The sequence below is a fragment of the Saccopteryx bilineata genome, chromosome 1 (assembly GCF_036850765.1).
Source record: "Saccopteryx bilineata isolate mSacBil1 chromosome 1, mSacBil1_pri_phased_curated, whole genome shotgun sequence".
NCBI lineage: Eukaryota > Metazoa > Chordata > Mammalia > Chiroptera > Emballonuridae > Saccopteryx > Saccopteryx bilineata.
Genome location: NC_089490.1, coordinates 344,593,272 through 344,619,393, shown reverse-complemented (window position 1 = coordinate 344,619,393; position 26,122 = coordinate 344,593,272). Strand labels below are relative to the sequence as shown.

The 26,122-nt window shown below is 36.9% G+C and overlaps 1 protein-coding gene across 9 annotated transcripts in view; it reads left to right on the top strand.

Annotated features, from left to right (window-relative positions):
* Window positions 1-25,561, top strand: part of EMSY (EMSY transcriptional repressor, BRCA2 interacting) — a 109,094-nt gene extending 83,533 nt beyond the window's left edge. For 6 of the 9 annotated variants that reach the window (XM_066249789.1, XM_066249771.1, XM_066249812.1 and 3 more), the window contains 7 exons: window positions 1,197-1,395; window positions 10,446-10,610; window positions 12,318-12,473; window positions 15,934-16,085; window positions 18,136-18,699; window positions 19,667-20,167; window positions 23,476-25,561. In XM_066249789.1, coding sequence (XP_066105886.1) covers window positions 1,197-1,395; window positions 10,446-10,610; window positions 12,318-12,473; window positions 15,934-16,085; window positions 18,136-18,699; window positions 19,667-20,167; window positions 23,476-23,670 — 1,932 coding nt within the window. In that variant the 3' untranslated portion in view covers window positions 23,671-25,561. The remainder of the gene's footprint in view (window positions 1-1,196; window positions 1,396-10,445; window positions 10,611-12,317; window positions 12,474-15,933; window positions 16,086-18,135; window positions 18,700-19,666; window positions 20,168-23,475) is intronic. The other 3 variants (XM_066249831.1, XM_066249807.1, XM_066249822.1) reach the window with 3 other exon arrangements.
* The last annotated feature ends 561 nt before the right edge of the window (window positions 25,562-26,122 follow it).

Sequence of the window (26,122 nt, the reverse complement as noted above, 5' to 3'; positions counted from 1 at the left end):
CTTAAATAATGGAAAATTTTTCAGCCACTAAGGTAACTTTTCTGGAAATTTGACTAGGAAATGGAGGCCCAGGATTTAATCTTACATTGCTGGGCTACTGCCTATTTTACATGACATGTGAAAATATCAAAGGAAGCAAAGTCAGCTTTGGTTGAGAAATGGTATCCTAGAATTTTTGTAAAAGTTGGTAATTTACCTATGAACTAATAATTTGTCTTTGGAATGATTCCTTCAGAATTATAGCCAAATACTTTACTATCTAAACAAGTAAGTTTAGTGATTAGAAATATGTTCCAATTGCCTTTAAGATTCAAATGGAACAATTTTATTTGCTCCATCATCTGAATTGTAGTATGTTTTCATTTTTGAATTCTTAGAAATGGGTGACTTAATAGCATCTGAAAAGGTTCAGAATCTTATGTGTGGGAGAAGTAAAAAAATAAATGGTGGTGAGTTAACATTTTTATTTCATACACCCAATTGGAGTCAATTCCTAGAATTTAAATTCGGAAGTGGAATTGGTTCAGCTTGAAACCTTTTTCCCATTCCTCTTTTTTTAGTGTCTGGTTTTTACCTTTGCCAAGAGTTGATCTACTACATGTTGCATATTGCTTCTAATAGTTGTCTACATGATTGTTGCTCTGGAGATTTCTTCAATGAGGATTTAGATCCTAAGCAAGTTTACTTTGTGCAAGTGTCAATGAGAAATTTCATTTGGTTGCTAATGGTAGAAACCTGAAGAGCAGTGACTTAAACAAAGTAGGGTTTTATTATATTAATTAATGATCAGACTGGGAAAATCCGGGACTGTTACCATGGCACAAAAATTCCACTGGGAATCTAGACTCCTTGTGTCTTTTTATTTTGTTATCCTTAGCTTGTGATTATCATTTCTACCATATAACCTACAAATTGTAAAATGACTTCCCAAAGACATTACAGGCAAGAAAAAACAGGGGCAATGGCTCTTGTCAGAATCATGGCTGTTGTAATCTGGCATGTACCATTTAAAATGTGTGTAGGTTGATTATAATTTATTCATAGATTGAATTAGTCTTTGATAAACAATGTTGTGCCCAAAGTTTAGTAAATATATGGAATGCTGATCAGAAAAATATTAGTTTATGACATAGACATTTAACATTTTAAATAGTGCTCTAAAACTTAAACTTGGTATATTTCTGCTTGACTTCTAGGTTCTTATTAAACCCAAACCAGTGACGTTTCAAGCCACAGTTGTTAGTGAACAAACAAGGCAGCTAGTCACAGAAACATTACAGCAAGCATCCAGGGTGGCAGAGGCCAATAATTCTTCTATTCAGGAGGGAAAAGAAGAACCACAGGGTTATACAGATAGTAGTTCCTCTTCTACAGAGTCCTCCCAAAGTTCCCAAGGTAAGATCCATTTTATATAATTACTGCTGACATAGTGCCCTAGTTCCAAAATAGTTGCACTAGGGATTTCTAACCAACATGTATGCTTTATTTATCTATTCTTTTGATTTGATTTTCTTTTCTTTGATACGTAATTAGTGAGCTGAAATTTTATGTTTGGTAAGGCTTACCATTCTTTACTGCATGGCATATGTTCATCAAACTAATTGATAAACTGAAGATGATGATTTTGATAGGTAGGTATTATCAAACTGCTTAGAGCTGTGATTTCTCCTGTTTTCTTTGGGTAAGTAGAGGTATGCAAGAAAATGAATATGACTTTTGAAATGGTTGTTTCCGAATCTTGAGAAAGAATCAAGGTGGGTAGAGTGGGCTATAAGTAGGGTGACCATACACTGCAGTTTGCATGGGACAAGTACTAGTTTATGTTTGTTCTAGAATAATTATTAATAGCATTCCCTTTCCCTCTCAAAGGTATGCCAGTTTAGATAATAATTGTGTGGCTCTTCATTATAAGGAAAGGACTATGAAGCCAAACTTTATAGTAAGGAAGCAGTTTGGCCTCAGTGCTGTTTTTTTTTTGTTTGTTTGTTTGTTTTGTATTTTTCTGAAGCTGGAAACGGGGAGGCAGTCAGACAGACTCCCGCATGCACCCGACTGGGATCCACCCAGCACGCCCACCAGGGGGCCATGCTCTGCCCATCCAGGGCATCGCTCTGTCGCGACCAGAGCCACTCTAGCACCTGGGGCAGAGGCCACAGAGACATCCTCAGCGCCCGGGCCAACTTTGCTCCAATGGAGCCTTGGCTGCAGGAGGGGAAGAGAGAGACAGAGAGGAAGGAGAGGGGGAGGGGTGGAGAAGCAGATGGGCACTTCTTCTGTGTGCCCTGGCCAGGAATCGAACCCGGGACTCCTGCACGCCAGGCTGATGCTCTACCACTGAGCCAACCGGCCAGGGCCCTCAGTGCTGTTTTAATTATGTTGTTCTTCTAGGAAGTCTCTTGAAATTAAGTCATGATCATAGTCTTTGAGACCTTCTACAAATCTAGTACTCATGTCTGTCAGTTACCTTGAACCACTCTTATTGTCAGGGTATTATGCCTTAGATGCTCTGATGCATCTAAGCAAAGCTGTTTATCTTCCTTTGATCATTCTTCATTCACTCTATTCCCTCTCCCTGCCTCCCTATTTTCTTTTCTGGAGTGCTTTGTTAGCATTTTTCTAATACAGATTCTTCATATTGTGCAAGCACTTATTATTTTAACTCTTCAGTAGAGTCTTCCCAAATTAGTCTTTTTGGGAGACTAATGGTTCAAATTGCTAATTATTCTATTAATTCAATTTGAGAATTATTTATTAGTTTATACTGTGTGCTAAGCATTGTGCTAGAACCTACAAAAGCTGAGTAAAATATAGTCCTTGCTCCCTAGGAGCTTAAATTCTAGAATAAGGGATAAAGAATAATATATGTACAACTTCAGTATAAGCATTTTATTAGTAACGAAAAAATGCCAAAGGCTGGAAGATCATACTCCAGTGAGGCAAGGGTAACAAAGCATTTGAAATGACCTTTGAAAACTCAACAATTCAAAGAAAATAAAAAAGTCAATTTTGACAAATAGCAGTATGTCACTCATTTTATAAAATATGTAAAATGTTTAGCTTATGAGTTGGTGCTGAAAGGGGGATATGAACAGTAGATGTCCATATATATATATGATATATATATATATATATATATATATATATATCATATATATCAGATTATCTTTTGAAATTGCTCTTATTTTCCTAAGGGAGCTCTAGGCGAGTTGTACTTCCCAAACATGTCATTTCATTACTGAATCTTCAGTTTCATTCTAAGAATAGTACAAGAGTTTGGCTCTTTTTGGAAGTGATTGATTATATGGTTTTCTGCTGTTTGATCTGTTTTAATACAGGTATTATCTATTTTTATTTATTAGTTCTCTATCATTCACTGTGTATTTTAAAATATTCTATAATAATACATTTTATAATTAAGAATAAGCATATCTAATATAATTGACTATAAAGCCAGTTTTTATAATCTGCATTTGCCCCTCTCCTCTTATATTTGTATAGCTTCTTAGTACATTCTCACAAAGACAAGGGGCTGGGAATATATATGCTTTGATTTAAAGAGAAAAGGATAAAGATTTGAGTCAGTCTAAAATCATGCTGTTTTTCAGGGTATGTGAAGGTTGCAACTACTAGGAATATAAGCACTACATAGCAGTCCATTTTTTTTTTTATATTGTTTTTGTGAGTTTTAGCCCCTCTCTTATAGCAACTATTTTTTTTAATGTAATTTCAAACTTAGAAAAAAGTAGCGGGAAGAGTAAAAAGAACTGTGTTTACTCTTTACCTAGATTCACCACTAGTTTACATTTTGCCCTTTTGGCTTTGTTGTTAATTCTCTTTCTACCCCTCCCCCCCACAACCATCATGTTTACAATATTTAAATTTCTTAACTATTTGAGAGGAAGTTTTAGATATCATGTCCTTTACCTCTAAATACTTACATTTGTAGGTTTCTATTTCTTAAGTGTTAGTCTCTTCATAACTGAAATGCAATTTCAAAATAAAGAAATTTAATGCTGTGATTCTATAATCTACAGTCCATTCAAATGTCGTCAACTATCCAATAATGTTCTTTATACTCCTTTCATAAGTCCAGTCTAACTCAGGACCATGCATTGCATTTAGTTGCATTTAATTGTCATGGTTCTTTATTTTCCTTTTACTTTGGATAATTCTTCAGTCTTTCTTTGTGTTTCTTGACCTTGTCAGTTTTTTGAAGAGTATATAGATCCGTTACTTTGTAGAATATTCAGTTTGTTTTTCTCTGTTTCCTCTTGATTAGATTGAGTAGGAATTCCACAGATGTGTTATGCCCTTAGTTTTATTTCATCATTATTCACATGATGTCAGCTTGTCCCAATATTGATGATGTTAATGATCACTTGGCTAAGGTGATGTCTTTCCTTTTTTTGCATTATGAAGTTACTTATTTTCTTTTGAGATTTATATTAATTTCTGGGGAGATACTTTGAGACTATATAAATGTTATGTTTCTCATTAAACATTTATCTCCTAATTTTAGCATCTTCTGATGATTTTCTAAAGTCCATTATTTATATATTTGATAATTGGCATTCTACTGTAAAAATGAATCAACCTTTTATTGACTTCAGATCTCTTTTTCTGATTACTTTCTCTGTACAAATCCTGGAAATACAGATGTCTCTTTGCCAGGGGAATTTCTTGATTCTACTTCAGGTTTCTAAACTTTTCTGCATCATCTCCCATCCCTAAGTATGAGCAGTGTAGGTGTTATACTTTATTCCTGAACTATTCCCTCACGGGCTAGAATAGAGACCTTCATTTTTACCTTGCTGCTTCACTTTTTTAGATCCCCCTGGGAGGGTTCATCATTCCTTCTACATTGTACTTCCAGAATTGCTTTGTACTACTGGTTATTTTATCATTGATCATTTTATTTTATGCTTTTTGTTAGTTTATAATAATTGTTATCCACACTAGCTTCTCAAGGGCAAGGGTCATATTTATCTCTGTATATCCAGTAATTAGCAACAGGTTAACTAGCACTAAGTACACATTCAGTAAAACTTATACTGAATGAACAAATACAAAACAGTAACCATAGTATCTGTGGCATAGTGTTAAACTTCAGCCTTATAAATTTATTTTTGTTGTCTGAATCCAAAGTGGTTTTTCCTTTCTGGGGTTCTTTCTACACCTTGTGAGTGATCCTTTTAAGTGGTACACATAGGGAGTATTTTTAGATCTTTAGATCTTGTTAGACAGGTGACCAAGCCTAATGGATCAAGACCTTACTTGCCTAGGTCACTAACTAAAGATTGGACCATATGCCTTCCACCGCTCCTGATGTTTTCTTCCTAATTGGATCTTTTTTTCCCTTTCTTACTTGGAAATAGGCTAGACTTACTGGGTTTTATATTTTTAAAAAATAAAAAAATATTAATGATTCCTATTCTTTTTTTTTTTTACAGAGACAGAGTGAGTCAGAGAGAGGGATAGATAAGGACAGACAGACTGGAACGGAGATAGATGAGAAGCATCAATCATTAGTTTTTCGTTGCGACACCTTAGTTGTTCATTGATTGCTTTCTCATATGTGCCTTGACTGTGGGCCTTCAGCAGACCGAGTAACCCCTTGCTCAAGCCAGCGACCTTCGGTCCAAGCTGGTGAGCTTTTACTCAAACCAGATGAGCCCACGCTCAAGCTGGCAACCTCGGTGTCTCGAACCTGGGTTCTCCGCATCCCAGTCCGACACTATCCACTGCGCCACTGCCTGGTCAGGCTGATTCTTATTCTTCTGTTTATTTCCAAAAAGTTTTAAGGTAGGTTGGATAGAATACAAGATTATTTGAAGTAAAATGGAAGAGAACATTGCTTTATGTAGGTCACAGCTTGGTTTCTAGGATGATTTTTCCAGCAACTTCATGATCTAGGCCAGCGGTCTCAACCTGTGGGTCACGACCCTGGCGGGGGTCGAACGACCAAAACACAGGGGTCGCCTAAAGCCATCGGAAAATACATATTTTATAATAAATACATATTTTATACATATTTTATAATAAATACGTATTTTATACATATTTTATAATAAATACGTATTTTATACATATTTTATAATAAATACGTATTTTATACATATTTTATAATAAATATGTATTTTCCGATGGCTTTAGGCGACCCCTGTGTTTTGGTCGTTCGACTCCCGCGGGGTCGTGACCTGCAGGTTGAGAACCGCTGATCTAGGCAGTCATGATGAGTGTGGGGAATACATTCAGGTTAAGCAAAACATACTTATTACAGAACTTTTCAAAGCTGTTATGTACTAATGTATATTATGAAAGATGAAGAGTGGAGTGTATAATGTAAAATATTTCCCAACATTTTTTACCATGATCCCTCCTTTTGTAGAGGAACTAATGTTCTATGGAACATTTTGGACTATGCTGTCTAGGCAATTAAATCCTATGGAGGCCTCAGGCTTTATGAAATACTTCAAAGGGCAGGTACATGTTACATAACAGAAGGGATGTAGACATGTTGGGTTTAGTTTTGAAGAGATGGTTTAGACGGCATCTGGGAATCACTTGATATGAGGGATATTTAGTGAATACTGAACATTTATCATGGAGAAGAGAAGATGAAGGTTGGGCTGGGGGGACATGGGAACTGTTGTCAGTTATCTTGAGGACTGTGATGTGGAAGAGGGAAAAGAATTGGTCTTTTTGGATACATGAGTGGAAGCTAGAACTATTGGGTAGAAGTCACAGGAAAACCTGCTTCCATTTTAAGGTAATTCTGCTAATTGTCATAACTATGCAGAGATGGAAGGACATTGTTAGGAAAATAGTGAGTTCTCTGGTGCTGGAGTTCTGGGCTGGTGGTGATAGTTTGTGAAGATTTTAGCATAAGATTGATGACAGCGTTAAATGAACTTTTAGATCTCCCTCCCCTCCTCTACCTTCCCCTTCTTTTCTTTTCTTTTTTTTCTTCTTTCTTTCCTTTTTAATCTAAGTGAGAGGAGGGGAGATAGTGAGACAGACTTCCTCATGTGCCCCAACTGGGATCCACCTGGCAACCCTATCTTAGGCCAATGCTCAAATCAACCAAGCTATTTTTAATGCCTGAGACTGACGAACTCAGATGAACTGAGCTATCTTTAGTACCTGGGGCCAACACTCAGCCACTGGCTGTAGGAGGGGGAGAGAGATGGGGTGAAAAGCAGATGATCACTTCTCTTGTGTGCCCTGACCAGGAATCGAACCTGGGATGTTTGTATGCCAGGCCGACGCTCTATCTACTGAGCCAACTGACCAGGGCAGATCTTTCTAGCTGACAGGTCTTAATGATTATATGAAAGTAATAGACATTTTATAGTAAAGACATAGGAGACATTCTTCCATAGAGATGGCCTTTGGATGTAACAGTACATTGCGTATCTTTAGTACCTAACATGTGGTAAGCATTTAATAAATATTTGTGAAGTGACTTGTGGAGAAAGAAATTTGAGGGTCAGCAGGCCACCATCTTCAAGAGAGATAGGGAAGTCGTTCAAAAAATGTTTTCTTTCTATTGAAAACAAAATAAATATTTAATTACTGTGTACAAACTGTATTTCTCCACCCCACCCCCCAAAAAACAATACTGGGTAGAATATATGCTACACCAGGGGTATATAATTTCAAAACTTCCCAAAAAATATAGAAAATGAGATCATGCTCCTGGCATCTCAGTCATTACTTTTTGATCCCAGCATCAGACTTGATAGACAGTAGATTTGTCCAGGGTAAACATAAGCCAAAAGTAGAAAGGAAAATCACTCAAGAAATGGTTTTCACATTCAGATTCACTCTCCCATTCTGTGTCACAGTTGTTGCAGTAATACTTTCTGATACTCAGTTGGTCTTTCTGAGTTTGGGCAGAAAGAGAGTGAGAAATCTCCCCAGTCTGTGTGGGATGATGTTATTTGTGGTGATGTCTCTGACAGGTTCTTGCATCTGGAAATTTACGTTCCTTTTATAGTCTCTACCGTATCTTTCTACAAATGTAATCCTTGCTTTCTTCTAGATAGTCAGTGTATATAGAATAGGGTTACCAAGTCATTCTTTGCCTATAGGTCCTCTCACCTAACTAACCATGGGGTACTTGTATCATCAACAGAATTTTTTAAATTAGAGAACTTAGGTTATATAAAAAGAATGATTTCCTAATATAATTCTCTTTAAATTCTACATATTGGCCCTGGCCAGTTGACTTAGTGAATAGACCGTCAGCCTGGTGTATAGATATCCTGGGTTTAATCCATGGTCAGGGCACACGTGAGAAGTGACCATCTTCTCTCCCCCACCCTCTCCCCATTCTTCCCCCCCCCCACAGCCAGTGACTTAGTTGGTTAGAGTCTTGGCCCCAGATGCTGAAGATAATTCAGTTGATTCGAGCATCGACTCCAGAAAGGGGTTGCTGGGTAGATCCCAGTTGGGGTGCATGCAGGAGTCTGTCTCACTGTCTTCCCTCCTCTCACTTAAAAAATTTTTAATTTTTTCTAGCCTGGTCAGGTGGTGGCGCAGTGGATAGATCGTCGGACTGGGATACGGAAGACCCAGGTTCGAGACCCTGAGGTCGCCAGCTTGAGCGTGGGCTCATCTGGTTTGAGCAAAGCTCACCAGCTTGGACCCAAGGTCGCTAGCTCAAGCAAGGGGTTACTTGGTCTGCTGAGGGCCCACGGTCAAGGCACATATGAGAAAGCAATCAATGAACAACTAAGGTGTTGCAATGAAAAACTGATAATTGATGCATCTCATCTCTCTTCGTTTCTGTCCCTATCTATTCCTCTCTCTGACTCTCTCTCTGTCTCTGTAAAAAAAAAAATTTTTTTTTAAATTTTTTCTATATATCTACTGAGAATGAGTAAATAAAAACTGTTACATGTTTCACATGGCATTTGGTATTGCAGGATAGTGTCCTTCAATTTTCTAGATTTGGGGGGAAGTTTAATGGAAATTATACGTGCCTTGTATAGCATATATCTTACCTAGTGTTTTTGTGGAGGGGGGGGCAGGGCAGAGATACAGTTTGTTAATGGTAATTAAAATTTCAGATCTAGTGTAGACTGATTTTGGTGGTTTGGGGGGGGGGGAGGCTGTTACTACTTTTGAAGAGTTGTTTCTCCTGTCCCAGCGTTTTTGGACAACTTTGTGGTTTTCAAAAATATAATGGTCATAGAAGGTTGAACTTATGTTGTATTTATTCTTATTTTGGTGGCTACGTGAATTCTTTTTATTCTTCTGTGATGCTTTCAGTAACAATGCCAATTCAAAGCAGTCTTTTCCTTCTTAAATGTTTATTTATTTGCCCTAATCATTTGATTTTACCCCAAAATGCAAAGCTGTATGTATATATTTTATGTCTCCTTCATTTAATCTAAACTTGGGAGTAGGGATCATGCCTTTATATATCTTGCATAATTTTCATGTGGTATCTTAGACAAAGGAGTTTAAGAACTGAACAATGGATCTAACCTGCTTATTCTGTAGAAGGAAAACTTGTAAATATTTTGTTGCTCAGTTTGATGCACATGTAGTATTTACATAGCATGAACATAATAAATTTTGAATTAGGGTAAAATTTATTTTGAAACTAACAAGTCTTAGAATTGATGACTTTCAGGCCACTGCCACTACAACAATAACATTTCTGTTGTCCTTTATAGATTATAAAACTCTTCTACATAAACTATTTTTTTTATATCCTCAGAACTTCCATGAGGTAGAGAGTTGATTTTATTGTTCCCATTTTAGGAATAACACTAAGACCCAAATACTAAGACCCAAAGAATCAACTTGCTAATAATTGATAGAGCTGGGGCTATAACCTAAGACTTCGAACTCCAAATGTTATATGTGTCCTATTATATCTTGCTGCTTCTAGATTCTCTGCCCATTCTTGTTGTCAATGGACAGAATTTACTTTCAGTAAATCAGTCATTCAATAAGTGTTGACTGAATGCTGAGGTTGTAATGCAGAGCACATTTTTAGGTGCATTGGGGAAAATAAGACTCCTACAGCATTTTGTTCTTACTCGACACAAATATGCACCCACCCACACAAATCCACACTTATTTATTACAGCAATGATCACAGTGAATTGTAATTTGTCATTTTACATGTCTGTCTCCCCAACCAGATTGTGTGCTTCTTGAGAATCCTCTGATTATTTTGTGAGCTCTTTTGTATCCTCAATGCCAAATATGGACTCTGGCACCTAGATGCCCACTTTGTTGAATCAATGAATGAATTTTTAAGTGAACACAGACCTAAAAGACAGTATGTCCTCTGGGGGCTTATAGTCTTCTTGGGGAGATAAAACATTAAGTTTACAATAAATACAAGAATAAAAAAAAAACAAATTGTTTATTTTAAGAAAAACTTTGTTTATAGGGTTTGTTTTTTTTTAACTAATATAAAACAGATTCCCAGCCTGTAGTTCATGTAATTGCTTCCCGGCGTCAGGATTGGTCAGAACATGAGATTGCAATGGAGACTAGCCCCACCATAATTTATCAGGATGTATCCAGTGAATCACAATCAGCTACTTCAACAATCAAAGCTCTATTAGAACTCCAACAGACAACAGGTATGAATTCACATGCTCAGTTGAATGAAGCATGTTTTCTCTAGAGATGGGTTGTGCTAAAATACTACCACTACCACTGTTCTATTTTCTTTGTTATTATTTGAGCACATTTCCCCCCTCTGGACTTGTGTATAATCATTGGTTCAGTCTGTTTACTTGTCAGTTCATTAAGTTGAGCACAGGAGTATGAAGGACAGATATAGTCAGTAGAAAGGTGGGAAAATAACAGAGCTTTTCTGTCTCCTGATTAGAATGGACAATCAATCCTGTTACATCTTAACCATCAGAAAGGAGTAGGTCTGTCACTTCTAAGTGGAAAGATAGATGCAGTACAGATGCCAGTTGTATCTATTCAAGACTAATAGGAAGCTGATCAAAGGGCCCTCGCCATCCTCCTTGATGTTGGTGGAGCAGTTCTGTGTTCATAAAACACCATTAATGGCCCTTTCTAGTATTCTAAATTGTTTTAATTTTATCTTCATATTTCTTTGTATAATTTAACCACTTGAGCTTCCATGCAAAGCTATCCTCATGTAACAAGATCCTGTCAGCATTTCTAGTTACAAAATATCTTCAATGAACTCTAGGCAAAACCTGTGTTATAAATACTGTCTTTTCTATTATGAGAGATTGTCGGAGTATTTCAGGGACCTTAGCGATGATCTCATCCAACCCCTGCGTTTTATGGATAAGTAAACAGATCTAGAGAGGTAACCCAGTTGGTTAGTGGCAGAGTTGAGACTCTACTTCTCGATTCTTAGTTCAATGTCCTCTCTACTTGTGAAGTGACTTTTATGTTCTTTTGGTTTTCTTTGTTTAAGTGATTCTTTGGATTTTGTCATGTTATATGCTTTGTGAGTATAATATAAATGATCATTCAGTGGGCTGAATTACTACTGTTTGTCTAACATTCACTCTGTACTACCCAAAGAACACTAGCAGTTAATGTAAGTCTTTGGTTAACATTTTTACATATTGATATTATTTTTGTCCTTAGTCATTTCCTCAGCTGCTTGGTTTTGACATACTCAGACATTTCCATTAATGCTTTATAGAGGATAGAAACTGAATGAATAGATTTTGTAGAAAAAGTGATGATAGAAAAGTAAATCTATCCATGGAAAAATTTCTGATTTTAGACCATTCCATAAGATATTTTTTGCAGGAACAGAGAGGCCATTTTTTCCCTAACATTGAAAATTTTTATTTTTTAAGAGTCATTGAAAACATGTAACATTTCTTTAGAGATTATCTCAATTTTTAATATATCAAATTAAACTGATCACAGTGTTGCACTATTCTAGATAGGTATGCCTGGGAGGAAATGATGCTTTGTACTGCTTATTCACCCTTTGTTTTCAGGTTGGTGCACTCAAGGATACCAGGGACTACTTTGAAGAAGGGTAAAAGAAATACTATAAGGGGAATGTGTACAAGGAAAACAGAATCAGTTGTCTGGCCTAGTGATAATAGGGGGAATTTTACTGATTTCATATGAGTACTTTTTGCTAGGCTTCTGGGTGATTGCATAAGTTGTGGACTCTATAGCCCTGCATAGCAATCTGCTTTTTTCTTTTCAACTCATTGTCTCCTTAGTTCCTGCCGCTATGGCACGCCAGTGGTCTGGTTCATTATTCTCGTGGACAACTCTGGTTTTGGTAGCTGTTTGTAATAAAAGTTAACCTTTCCCCTGACTCTTTTATGCAGTAAAGGAAAAATTGGAATCTAAACCGAGACAACCCACTATTGACTTGAGTCAAATGGCAGTGCCTATTCAGATGACCCAGGAAAAGAGACATTCTCCTGAGAGTCCATCAATTGCTGTAGTAGAGTCAGAACTAGTTGCTGAATACATCACTACTGGTAGGTGTCCTCTTTAAAAGTAGTATTAAGGTAGGAGAGCTACCTTTCTGGATTTTGTGGGATGGTTGTTTGGGGGAGAATATATTTTTTATACTTCTAGATTTTTTCTAGTTTGCTCTAAGCAAATTCACTTTGTCCTAGGGATTTACTCTTTTATAACTAGGGGAAAAAATAGCGTGTTACAAAGTATGCAAGCAATATAAAACTGCAATTTGGCTATAAATAATATCTGTGAATATAGGGCAATGTTTGCAGAGAGGATAAAATATTTTTTATCTAAGAATAAACATGTTTATGTATCTGAATTTTTTAATTTAGGGGGAGGGGAGGTGGATCAAAGGAGAAAGAAGGTATAAAATCCAACCCTTTTTTTAATGTAAAGAAAAAGTAGAAAATTTAAAATTCTTTTAAATACTTAGGAGTTCTAGTGAACAGTGAATTAAGTATTTGTTTAAAATATAGTCTAGCAACAACACACTTATGAGATTTTTAGATGGCACATATATAGACAATGGAGCAGGAAGGATAATAGATTTTTTTCTCGTATTCTGGTGAGGCCACACCTGGAATACTGCTTTCTGTTTTGGACACTTCATTACTTGAGATTTGAAATAGTTCAGAGAGTAGCAATGAGAATAATTGGGGGTTAGGAGAGAGGACTTATGAGGTACTATGTAAAGAATACCTGTCTTACAGTGATTCAAAGAGAACATAAAGTAAATAAATATTTGAAGGATATAAATACCAAAGCAGAAAAGGAATTCTTTGGCATCATTTTAGGAGACTAATTGTTTAAAATTGCCAAATGGGAAAATCCACATAAAAATTATGGAAAGCTGTTTTAGCATTTGTCTTTAGAGATATTTAGCAGAAACCTAAATAAAGCAGAGGGCAATATGTTAGGGAACTCGGTACTGACCCCTGGGGATAGACTAGATTATCATAAATAGATGAAGAGACCTATGATTTTTCCCATACTGTCATTTTTAGAATGCATTAATGAGGGGACAGAGGTTGCTTTTCCTCTTCTAGGTAAGTGGTGTGCATCCATTTGTAGTCTAACCAAAGGTGAAAAGTGATTGGAGGAGAAACCCATAAATGGACGCATTCTACTCTGATCTGAAGCTCCAATCAGTGAATGAAGAGAGATTTTTCTTTTGCAAAATAGTGGTATTCTTTTTTAGAAGTGAGCAGTTTGACATTGGAAAACATGAGTTCTTTAAAGAAATAAGTGACTATTTTGAGATTTATAGTATCTTGAATAAAGATTATTTTTAAATGGTTTTAGTTGATCTATTAAATCCATTTAATTTCTTAATTTAAAAAATGTGATAAAGATTAGTATAGACAGCAGAAATGTTCCATATAATCTGATAATTTAATCAGAAATTATCTTTATTTTTCAAATGTCATTCATTTCTGATGATGCTTACATCAATAAAAACCATTAATTTGCTTGCTTAATTTTAATATTAGTATGATTTGTTTTTCTCTTAGTCATAAATGATTTCAATAGCTGCTTTGATATAAATCCTAACTCCCTTTTTTTCTAGTTTGGTTGAGCACATAAATGGGAGATTTTATTAATTCATATAATTTAAAATGTAAATATAAAGCAAACTGTGGTACTGTAGTACATTTATAAGAGAAGACTGGTGATGCTGCCTATAATCTCTTATATGAGGTATAGGCACATATATAGTAACAGTAGAAAAACTGCATTTGTGAATATAGATAGAATGTGTTACCGAAATAAATAAAGCTTGTTTATATTACACTGGAGAGTTTTAAAGCTCTGTACTTATAACATAAATGGCACTTTTACATTGATTTCTGTAGTGGTCATCTTATCCTTGGACACCCCACTAATGACTTTTCTGAAAATAGAACCATTACCACTTGAAATTATAGATCAAGATAAATGAACATTAGAACTATAGATGATTGAGAGAGTTCTGTTATTCTCAAAATCTTTAGCTAGTTTTCTAGATTTTTTTACTGTTCCTAATTCAAAAAGTTGGTTTCTCAGTAAACATAAGCATTTTTAAAAGCCCTGTAGAATGGAATATTACTCAGCCATAGAAATGATGACATATTGCCATTTATGACAACATGGATGGACCTTGATAACATTATAATAAATCAGTGAAATAATTAAATTAGAAAAAGCCAAGAACTATATGATTTCACAACTAGATAGGATACAAAACTGAGACTCGTGGACATAGATAAAAGTGAAGTGGTTACCAGGGGGAGGGTAGTAAAAAGGAACAAATATAAGGTGACAGAAAATGATTTGACTTTGGGTGATGGGCACACAACACAATCAACATTTCAAATGCTATGGAAATGTTTACCTGAAACCTAAGTACTCTTTATAATCAATCTCATTCCATTAAATTTAATTACTAAAAAAAAGTCCAGTTCAGGTGGAAAAAAAACTAAAGCTCTGTAGAATAAGAAGTGGTGTATAGTAAATACTGTTTAAAACATTGAAATTCAGGCTGATAAAATGTGATCACTTGACATCAGTATAGAATAGTTGATTCCATGGAACCTCTATAGCAGCAGAGTAAGAAATGGGGTTATTTCAGTCTATACCCCTATCCATTTGTGTCAGAAGAGCTAAATTTAAAGAACACTGATTTTTCTATTATTTTATTAACTTTATATTTTAGTTCTTAACAATATAAGGACTGTTTTCAGTCCATTACTGTACTTCATTTCGTTCCCTTCTAGGTTAGAAACACATTTTTATTATCCCATTAAAAAACAAAAATCAAACAAATAAAACCTCTAAATTTTAGAGGCTAGATAGAATTTGAGTGACTTCTTCAAATTCACAGAGCTGGTTGGTGGCACAGTGGGACAGAATCCAGGTGTAACTCTTGGTCCAGTTTTCTCTCTGCAGTAGTATCTTGACCTCTTACATCTTTAGAAACTGTAAGACTGTGATACAGTGTCACTTTATATAAAGGAGTGAATGCTTCTGGTTTCTGTTGCATTTGAAACTGGGTCAGGAGATTAAATCAATTTATACTGTCCTATTATCTTTAAGTTAATTTGGGATTTGATTACAGAATGTGATCATTGTTTTGTTACCTTAGTGGGATAAAGGTCATTGGAGAAAGTGAATGCAACTCATAGGAGGATGTAACTTGAAGCAGTTTGTTCCTCCTTTGTGATATCTTTCATTATGCTTCCACATACATTTCTCATCTCATCCTTATAATAGCTCTGTTATTCCCATTTTACAGATGAGGACATAGAGTCTCAGAGAAGATAAGTGACTTTCTCAGTCACACAGCTTATAGATGGGCAAACTCTGGTCCTCCTGCCTCCTGTTTCATAGTATCACACTTTCTGTGATGCAGTATCACAGACATTTGTTTAAAATGACTACTGATTACAGATACTATAGTGATTTCTGGAGAAATATTATCACCTCCTCTATTTTCAGTCAGCCATCGCTCCCAGCCCCAACAACCCTCCCAGCCCCAGCGGACACTACTCCAGCATGTGGCTCAGTCCCAGACCGCAACACAGACTTCAGTGGTGGTGAAGTCCATCCCGGCATCTTCCCCAGGAGCCATCACCCACATAATGCAGCAGGTTGTATCTCTTCTTTTTTTTCCTACCTTTTGTAGCCGCATTTTCCCTGAAATAAGGTTCAGTTTCATCTCCTATTATAAGAGGAGAGATAATTGAATCAAAGAATGTGTAGTTCTTCATCTATGAGGAGTGAATAGAGGAAATGAATTGGGAGTCTTAACAGAAAGTTATTAAGAAATTGTATTCTTGGCTTTTCTGTGAATTCATACTATTTCAACAGGGTAGGGCTATCTTCATAGATGAGTCTGGGACATCAGAATTGGTCACTGCTTATATAAATTTTATTGTTAGGAAATAATTTATCACTGAGGTAATTTCAAATGAAATAGAAGTTGGCTTGTTTCACTGTTTGTTGCTTGTTTTTTATTTGCTTTACTTTTTGCTTTTATAATGAATCCTCATGGGAACATTATGAGTAAGTAGGTAACTAAATATTTAACCCCTCTTTACCATATGTGACCAATTAAGAAGGAAAAGATTCAACAGTAAGGAGAAAGAATTAATATAAAATGTAAAATCTGGTCTCAAGGATAATGAGAAAAAGGAAACATGTTGATAAGTTGATTTTGTGTCAGATACTGTGCTTTGAGCTTTAAATACACTGAATTGTTTGATTCTCACTATGTCCCTGTAATGTGGGTGTACTATCCCTCTTGCAAATGAGGAAATGCATGCTCACAGAAGTTAAGTAACTCATCCTGGGTGGCAGAACCAGGATTTACACCCAAAGTAGCCTGCCTTTATTATATTTATTGATTTTTAGAGAGAGGAGAGAGAAAGTGGGGCGAGGAGCAGGAAGCATTAACTCGTAGTAGTTGCTTCTCATATGTGCTGTCACCAGATAAGCCTGGGATTTGAACCAGTGACCTCAGCATTCTAGGTTGATGCTTTACCCACTGCGCCACCACAGGTCAGAGCCTGCCTTTATTATAAAGTAATATCATAGATGTCAGATTTTTGTGTGACTTACTAGTATTCATACAAATCACTGTCACTCAACTGGTAGCAGTTGACCTTAATGGTAGGGCAAACTACCTGAAAGGCAGTGAAGAAATTGTTGAATTAAAAGCCTATGTGTGTAAGTTCATTATGAGATAGGGGAGGGTTTCATTATGAGATTGAGTGGAGGAATAGCATATGACAAAGTAGCAAAAAGGGTGGGATTGGGGTGGATCTTATGACACTGAGGGAAGCCAGATGGCCAGAGGTTTTGCTGGGTATCTGATCTTAGCCTGGAGGACTGGCCCTCATCTGGCCAACCTGACATTGACCTTTCTCAAGACAGGCAGAAAAGTCAGACAGGCTGGCTCTAACCATGTCAGTTAAGATCAGTGCCCCCTCTCAACACTATTATGAATGACACCAGGCAGTCTCCCTTTCCACTGACAGGAGAGCTCTTGTCCCCTGCCCCCTCTCCTTTCCTCCTGGGAGCCAGGTTTCTGGGAAACTATTGCCCAGTGAGCCTGGAATCTGAGCAGAGGGCTGTTTTTGCAGACCTTTGTGAAGCCTGATAAACCATCTCCACTCTGATCAGAGAGGCCCTCTGTGGGTACTGGGATGGACAACAATTCTTCCCTTCTGGACAGTGTTGGACATGCACACGGCCCAAGTGGTCTTCTCTGAACCTTGGCTTTTCTCTGGACGCCTCACTCCTGGGTTGCTGTGACTTTCTTTGGATGGTTAACGTCTCTAATGACCGGGCCAGAGAGCTGTTTCTGTAGCCAGGGAATCTTCTCTTCTTTGTCCATGTTGGGCTGTAGCTGCAGAGCAACCTTACTCTACTTACCTATAATTTCTGGGCCCTCACTTTTCACATACAAGTGAGTAGTCCAGTTTTGACAGTACTTAATGTTGAGAGTTGAAATTACAAGAGTCTCAATGTAAAGCCCCCTTTCGATTTGGAAACCTTGAGATTTCTTGGTCTCTTTAGGCTCTTCCCTCTAAAACTTTTTGCGTGAATGTCATAACCAAGTCTTTTTCATTTTGAGGAAAATGTAGCAATATAGGTGTTTTTCTTATTTCATTCTTACTTTGTGCCTTTTTTACTTAGGCATTAAGCAGTCACACTGCTTTTACCAAACACAGCGAGGAACTTGGAACTGAGGAGGGCGAGGTTGAAGAGATGGACACTTTAGACCCTCAGACAGGTCTGTTTTACCGATCTGCCCTGACTCAGTCGCAGTCCGCTAAACAGCAGAAACTTAGCCAGCCCCAGCTGGAGCAGACTCAGCTGCAAGTGAAAACTCTGCAGTGCTTCCAGACTAAACAGAAGCAGACCATCCACCTACAGGCAGACCCGCTGCAGCACAAACTTCCGCAGATGCCCCAGCTTTCCATCAGGCATCAGAAACTCACCCCTCTCCAGCAAGAACAAGCACAGCCCAAGCCTGATGTACAGCACACACAGCATCCTATCGTGGCCAAAGACAGGCAGCTTCCTACCCTAATGGCACAGCCCCCACAGACTGTAGTACAGGTGCTTGCAGTGAAAACCACACAGCAGCTCCCTAAACTGCAGCAGGCTCCGAACCAACCAAAAATCTACGTGCAACCCCAAACCCCCCAGAGCCAAATGGCGCTCCCAGCCTCGTCAGAGAAACAGCCGACAAGCCAGGTAACGGAATATTGATAGCATGCAAAGTTAAACTTCTCTGTTCACGGAAAAAATGAGACCATCACGACCCTATCGTGATTAGCAGTGCTTTCTCCTGGCAAGAGGAAACTTGAAAGTCTCATTACGCTGTTGTTAGTTTACCCCAGCAGAAGGTTGACATTAGGGAAGAAATGCACACATTTATATAGGAAGAAAAAAACGTCATAGCACTCAAAACTTGATTTTCCAGGCATTTTTTTATATGACATCACTTCAGCATTGATAAACAGTGCATAGAAGCGATATCCCTAAATTATTTTTATGCTTTAGGTATAAAATACTTATTTCCATGCCTGTAAACTCTTATTTCTTTGGCAATAATGCTAAGTAAGCTACAGTCTTTTAAGGGGCTTCATTGAACATCATCCTTTGTAGTTTACATCATTACCATCTAGGTAATAAATTGTCTTCTAGATTTATCTTCTAGAATGCAGAGGAATTATCTATGAATATTTGAAAGAAAATCGATATTTGGGAGATCAGTGGTTTTGGAGTGACGTGTATGTGTAAATTATAAATACATATAAATATATATATAGAATATGTTTGTATAAATGTATTTTGAAGCAAAATATTTTTTAAAATCTTTTTATTTTAAAAAGTTGAAGATTATATGAAATAATTTGAGACAGGTTTAAGGTATACTGTGTGGGAATATAAATCCCAAAGGAAAACAGGCTGCTGTGACCTCTTTTTCCTTTATTGCTATGAACCTGTGCTGACTGGACAAAGGTTCGTTCAGCCCCTCCTCTTTCCTTAAAAGTAACCAGTTACTTTCCCACCCAGCCCTCTTATCAAAACATCAAGCTTCAAAAATGTCTTCCTAGTATACCGCACGGATATTTCTTTTGCCATATTGTCTGGGGTGTTTGATAGGTTTTCTCAAAGAAATGTAGCTGTAACACACACAACCCCAATTTGTTTTCAGGTGGAGCAGCCAATTATAACCCAAGGATCCTCTGTTACAAAGATAACTTTTGAGGGGCGTCAGCCACCTACAGTTACAAAGATAACTGGTGGCAGTTCTGTGCCTAAGCTGACATCACCAATTACAAGCATATCTCCCATTCAGGCCTCTGAGAAGACAGCAGTGTCAGACATTTTGAAAATGTCTTTGATGGAAGCTCAGATTGATACAAATGTAGAGCATATAGTAGTGGATCCCCCAAAGAAGGCTTATGCCACTAGTATGTTCACTGGTGAACCAGGATCATTATCCTCCACCCACGTAGTGGTGACAGGGATGGCGAATTGCACTCCCCAGCAACAGAAATGTAGAGATTCCTGTTCAAGTCCATCTGCTGTTGGCCCTTCCCTAACAACAAGGAAAATCGATATACCAGGAGTGCCTACGACAGGCCAGTTCATGCGTATTCAGAATGTAGGCCAAAAGAAAGCTGAAGAGAGCCCAGCAGAAATTATCATCCAGGTAAGAATCAGAAGGAACGTGAGAACTCTTGGGCACCTTGGGGGTGGTAGGTTTGGTGTTTGGGGATGTCACAGGAAGAGTCAATCCAACATGGGAAAAAGAGATTATCTTGAGACGGTGTTTGACGAATTTGGTGTAATACTCAAATATACAATTTTATATTTATTTTTTGGAACTGAGTTTAGAAAATTGGTGGACATTGTGACACAGCACATCTTAGAAGCAGTCAAGGGCCCTGAGCCCATGTCAGCTTAATGTATTGATGCAAGCCATACTTCCCAGTGTTGATTCAGTGAGTCACCCCTTGCTGGGGTCGATTTTGGGGCTCCCTAATCTATGCTCAAACATTCCTGGGATATAATTGGGTTGAATTTCTATTTAAAGTATATTTCAGGGACCCTTTCCTTGGAAAAACACAGTTCTTGATCTTGATCCAAATTTATGGTTTTCAGTACAATAAAATCTTAATTAACTGAAATGTCTGGAGAAACATGTTGTAGGAGAATTTTCTAAGTAATTTAACTTTATATCTAATTTGGGATTAACCACAAGGCTTTGCTTTTTATTTCAATCATTGTTATTGAAAAATCTTGTTATAGTTACTGTCCTGCCTTGGTAAGTACAGGCTAGTGAATGTAATGTCTCGTACTCCATTCTATACTCATCTTTCATCATGCACATTAGATCAAGACTGAGGAATTGCCTAGTTCAGACTAGCCCTTAGAAATTGTGTTCTGTTTCCCTCTCCCCTTGCAGGGTACCAGGCTGTTTTCTTGACAGTTGTCATTTTTTGATAAACTGATACATGTCTTAGAAGGTATCAGAGTAGCATGTTTTATTTATTTATTTATTTATTTATTTATTTATTTATTTATTTATGAGAGAAAGAGAAAGACCTAAAGGGAGAGAGATGAGAAGCATCAACTCATAGTGGCAGCACTTTAGTTGTTCATTGATTGCTTCTCACATGTGCCCAGACCAGAGATCTCCAGCAGAACCAGTGACCCCTTGCTCAAGCCAGCAACCTTCGGCTCAAGTCGGCAACCATGGGATCATATCTAGGATCAACCAGTGACCCACACTCAAGCCAGATGAGACTGTGCTCAAGCCAGTGACCTTGGGGTTTTGAACCTGGGTCTTCAGTATCCCAGGTCAACACTCTATCCCTTGTGCCACCACCAGTCATACAGTATATTTTAGTTAATTGAGAATTTTTGAATTTATGTGATCTGGATAGTCTAGGATTTACCATAGATTCATACTTGGAAGTTCCTGTGGTAAACTTTCCCTTTTCCATGATACCAAGGTATGGGAGAATGCAAATTAACCAATATTAACCCAAATATGATATAAATAAGTATGGGGGAAATGCTTAAAGACAAATAGAACTGGCCATTGAATTATTTAAATAATTTGTTTCTCCCTGTTAAAACAAATGTTAGTGAATTAAATAATCTTTGACAAAGAGATTTTTTCCCCCTCTGAAAAGGCAGGGTATAGTTCTGTTCACTGTGTGACTTTGAGCAAGGCTACTTAAAGTACCTCATGTATCTTAGTCTCCTCATCAGTGAAATGGGAGTAAGGATGCCTACTTTACGTGATGGATGTAAATTCAGATGTGCAATTCAGATGAAGCACTTAGCACAGTACCTGACTTATAGTTATTGCCCAATAAATGGTAGCTATTACTGTTTTTACTCAAATTTACTGTGGCTCCTGGGAGTTTAAAATAGTATACTCACTAAATTGAAAATAATTTTGGATAGCTTACCATATTTTTCGCTCCATAAGACACACCTGATCATAAGACATATCTAGGGTTTTAAGGAGAAAAATAAGAAAAAAAATATTCTGAACCAAATGGTGTGTTAAAATATTTAATAAAATAACATATTTTTCGCTCCATAAGATGCATAGGCATTTCCCCCTTCATTTGGGGGTGGGGTGGGGAGTGTGTCTTATGGAGCAAAAAATACAGTAATTGGAAATTATTTTCTGGACTTTATGAACAGAGGTGAAAATCCAACTTGTTTTGTGCATCATGGATAATAGCTAATTAATAGTTTCTCTACAGAATGCTCAGCTTTTACCATGTGCTAGGTTGCTATGTTACAGGGAAGGACAGGATAATAATTAAGAATTAACCTTTTGGAAACAGAAAACCTAGATTTGAATCACACCTGTACTCCTTCCAGCATTTTGGGCTTGAGTAAGAGTTAACCTCTGTACCTCAGTTTCGTTATCTATGAAATGGAAACGATAACATTTGCCTCACAGAGTTATTTTGAGGATTAGGTGAAGAAAATATATATATAAAGCAGCTGGTCAGGTGTCTGATAGAGAGTAATAATAAATATATTTCCTGTTTTAATAGTCATCAATACATTGTTAGAACATTTTTAGATCTTATTAGTTATACTTAGCTTTGACCTGAAATGTCGATTTTGCTGATTCAGTAAATATCTATGGGGATGAGTGGAAGAAGTCTGCAGAAGTGATTTGATGTTAAAAGCTTTGAATGAAAAGCATTGTTCTTGGTAGACAGAGATAATATGTATTTCATTCATTTGTTCATTCATTCCACATGTATGATTTAACCTCCATGTTCCAGGCACTATGCTAGGTGCTGAGGATAGAGTAGTAAACAAGTTGAAGAAAAAGTCTATATATTTGACATTCATAGAATTTTAGAACTGTAAGGATCTTTAGAGAATATCTTCTCCAATTATCTTATACAAGATCAGTCTAAAACTCAAGGAAGTGACTTTTTCAGAAGTCCACAAATTAAAGCCAGAGCTGAACAGAAATGTTGGTCTCCTGACTCTTGAGTCTTTTTCACAATTATTTGCTATATGAAACAGAGGTGGGGGAGACAAACAAAAAAATCTGACTATATTTACATTTTAAAATGTTGTTAGTGATCACATGATAATGTCCTTCCAAGTCTATCTCTTAAATTAGGCACAGACTTTAGCCTTTATTAGAAGAGGAGCCATCAAGATGTAGAAAGATAACTTTGAATTTTATAGGGCTTGGATTTGAATCCTGACATTAGCACTGACCAACTGTGTGACCTTGATTAAGTCACTGATCCTCTAAATTTCCTCATTTGTAAAATGAGAATAATGTTCTTATAGTGTTACTATGGAGATTTAGTAGAATTGTCATATGTGAAAGTACCTAGCACAGTGCCTTGTGTGTAGTAGTCCAATAAATGCCAGATTTCTTTTTCCTTCTTTAGTGTTGTTGGAGAAATCTTTCTGTTATCTTTTCTTACCATAAAGCTTCTCTCCTGTCTTCTCTTCCAGGCCATTCCCCAGTATGCTATTCCTTGTCACTCCAGTTCCAATGTGGTGGTAGAGCCCAGCGGGCTCCTTGAGCTAAACAACTTCACCAGTCAACAGTTGGATGACGATGAAACAGGAATGGAGCAGGACATAGACAGTAGCACAGAGGATGGAACTGAGCCCAGCCCCTCTCAGAGTTCTGCTGAACGATCCTAGTGTTTTGGACACAGGAGTGCACTTTAAAATCTACTTCATTACCAAGTGTCCAGAGAAACTCTTGTATTTTGATGTCTAAAGAGAGCACTTTGCCCAGACTTAGGCTGTGGACCCTGCAGCCACAGTGTGTCAACAGGAATTGCTGCAGGAGCAGCATTTTAAAACAAGGTAAAACTCACAGGGGAATGTACTTAAAGAAAAAAAAAGAAAAAGATGCACATCTGCAGTGGCATAGACCGAATATTCTTCCTCTGTTGCACTGTGGCTGATGGAAAGTGTCTTGCAGTGGAAAGAGACTTTTTCTGTGAATGTTCCTCAGCTGGTTTCTGCTGAGCAAAACACCATGGAGAAGGGAGAATGTGAATAGTTTGTACTTTGAAACAGTGTTTCAGGAACAGGATTTTTTAATCTTGTATGTTTTTGCAAATCCCTGGAAGTGTTGGATTGGTTAACACTTGTCATTTGCTCAGATCATAGTTATCTAAAATAACTAGAAAAATACTGGCATTAACAAATCCTTGGATGGTAAAAATCAGATCCCTCACCAATGGGAAGTGCTTTTGGGGTGGCTTGTACATTCTCACCAGTTGTGTGCTAATTTATTGTGTTATTGTTCCTTTGTGCTCTAGGCCCACACTTGCCTTCTATTTATTTAAATGTAAACACTTCAAAGCAGACTATATTCCTTCCGACAAATTTCCTGTAAACCAGGATTGTCTACCTGTCCACCTCCCCTCTCCCCTTTTTAAGAAAACTTAGGAAAAAATGTTTGATTGTGAAGCAGGAAAAAGAAACATTTTCTGTTCAGGAAAACAAATTATTCATATGATGCTATCTTTACATTGAAATTGCACATTCATGTTGGACTGAGACTTTGAAAAATATTTTATGTACTTTTGTTTAACCCCCTTGGAAATGTATAAAAAGTTCATTTACAGTTTTAAATGTAATGTTTTTAAGCATTCTACCTTTTTAGGACACAGTTTGTTTAAGCAATATGTTTGGGTCTTGTGATTATTATCTGTCACAAGTAGTGTGAGGGGTATGAGGGTGGGAGGGTAAGAGGCAGTTTTGACACGTTATGGCAAAGGAACCTATACTTTTCATTTTTTAAAAAATGTAAATAGAAAGTTTTTAACGGTTTTATATGGATTTCACTTTAAATAAGCATTTTAAGACTGACAAATGTTGAACTGTACATACATATATCAGCATAACTGCCCAGTTTTTTGGTGCTGAAGTACTGTAAGTAGAATTCATCGACAGTCTCCTAATTTTTGCATCTATATCTGGAAAGAAAAACTGTGATACTATAGTTAATAAATTCCCACTAGAGTGACACTGAAGATTTAAACACAAGCATTCGTAAGATGCACTGATCTCTGTAGTTGTCATTATTTCTGTTAGGTGATAATGACTCACCCATAGATGGAGCTGTTGGATATTATTTTATTGTACAAATTCATGTTTAAAGACTTTGTGACTTTATAGTTAAGTAAAATTTTTAACCTCTCTGATCATAGACTTCTTTGAAAATCTGATTATACATACAGTGAACTCTCTCACCAAAAAGATACACATGCCAATATACATGTTAGATTTTGCATACAATTTTAGGGATTCATGGGCCCCTCAGCCTATCCTGTATTCCAGGTTAAGCCCTCTGTTATGGTCAGTTCATTACTTACAGATGTAAGTTTTTTATAAAATAAAATATCTTTTAAATATTTGTGGATCAGGTAAGAAGAGCAAAGTTGAATAAAATCATTACATTCTACTTCTATATATCCTGGCAGCACAGCATACCTCTGTCCCTTTGAGAATTTAACCTTAATACGTTTTAGCAACCAGAACAGTAAATAAAACTTACATAGTCTACATTTTTAAAAAAGCTTTTTTTTCCATTGATTTGGGGTGGGGGGGAGGGTGAGAGAGGAGAATCATTAACTTGTTGCTTCACCTAGTTATGTGCTTATTGTGCTACTCACACATGCCCTGACCGGGGTCAAACCCGTCACCTCTGGTGTGCCAGGTCGATGCTTTATCCACTGAGCCACGTAGCCATAGTCTACATTTTAAAATATTAGTGAATATACTATTAACAAATTATCAAATGAGGGATTTAAATATATTTCTGTTAAAGTGTTGATTTTGAGGACAGCATGAATTCTTTTATTCAACAGATATTAATTAAGTATCTAATATGTGCCAGGTGCTATTCTAAACACCAGGGTTACGATAGTGAATAAACAGAAAATTCTATCCTTACGGAGTTTACAGACAAGACTCCCTGCTAATGATATGGATGTGAGGGCTAAAGGAAGAAGGAAACTAGAATGAATGACTCTTTGGGTTCTTCAGTAAGCAGATGGTGATGACATGTGGATCTTCATGCATCCTTTTACTTAATCTTAGCATTAGTAATCTCATGTTTAAGTCCATGAAGTCAGTG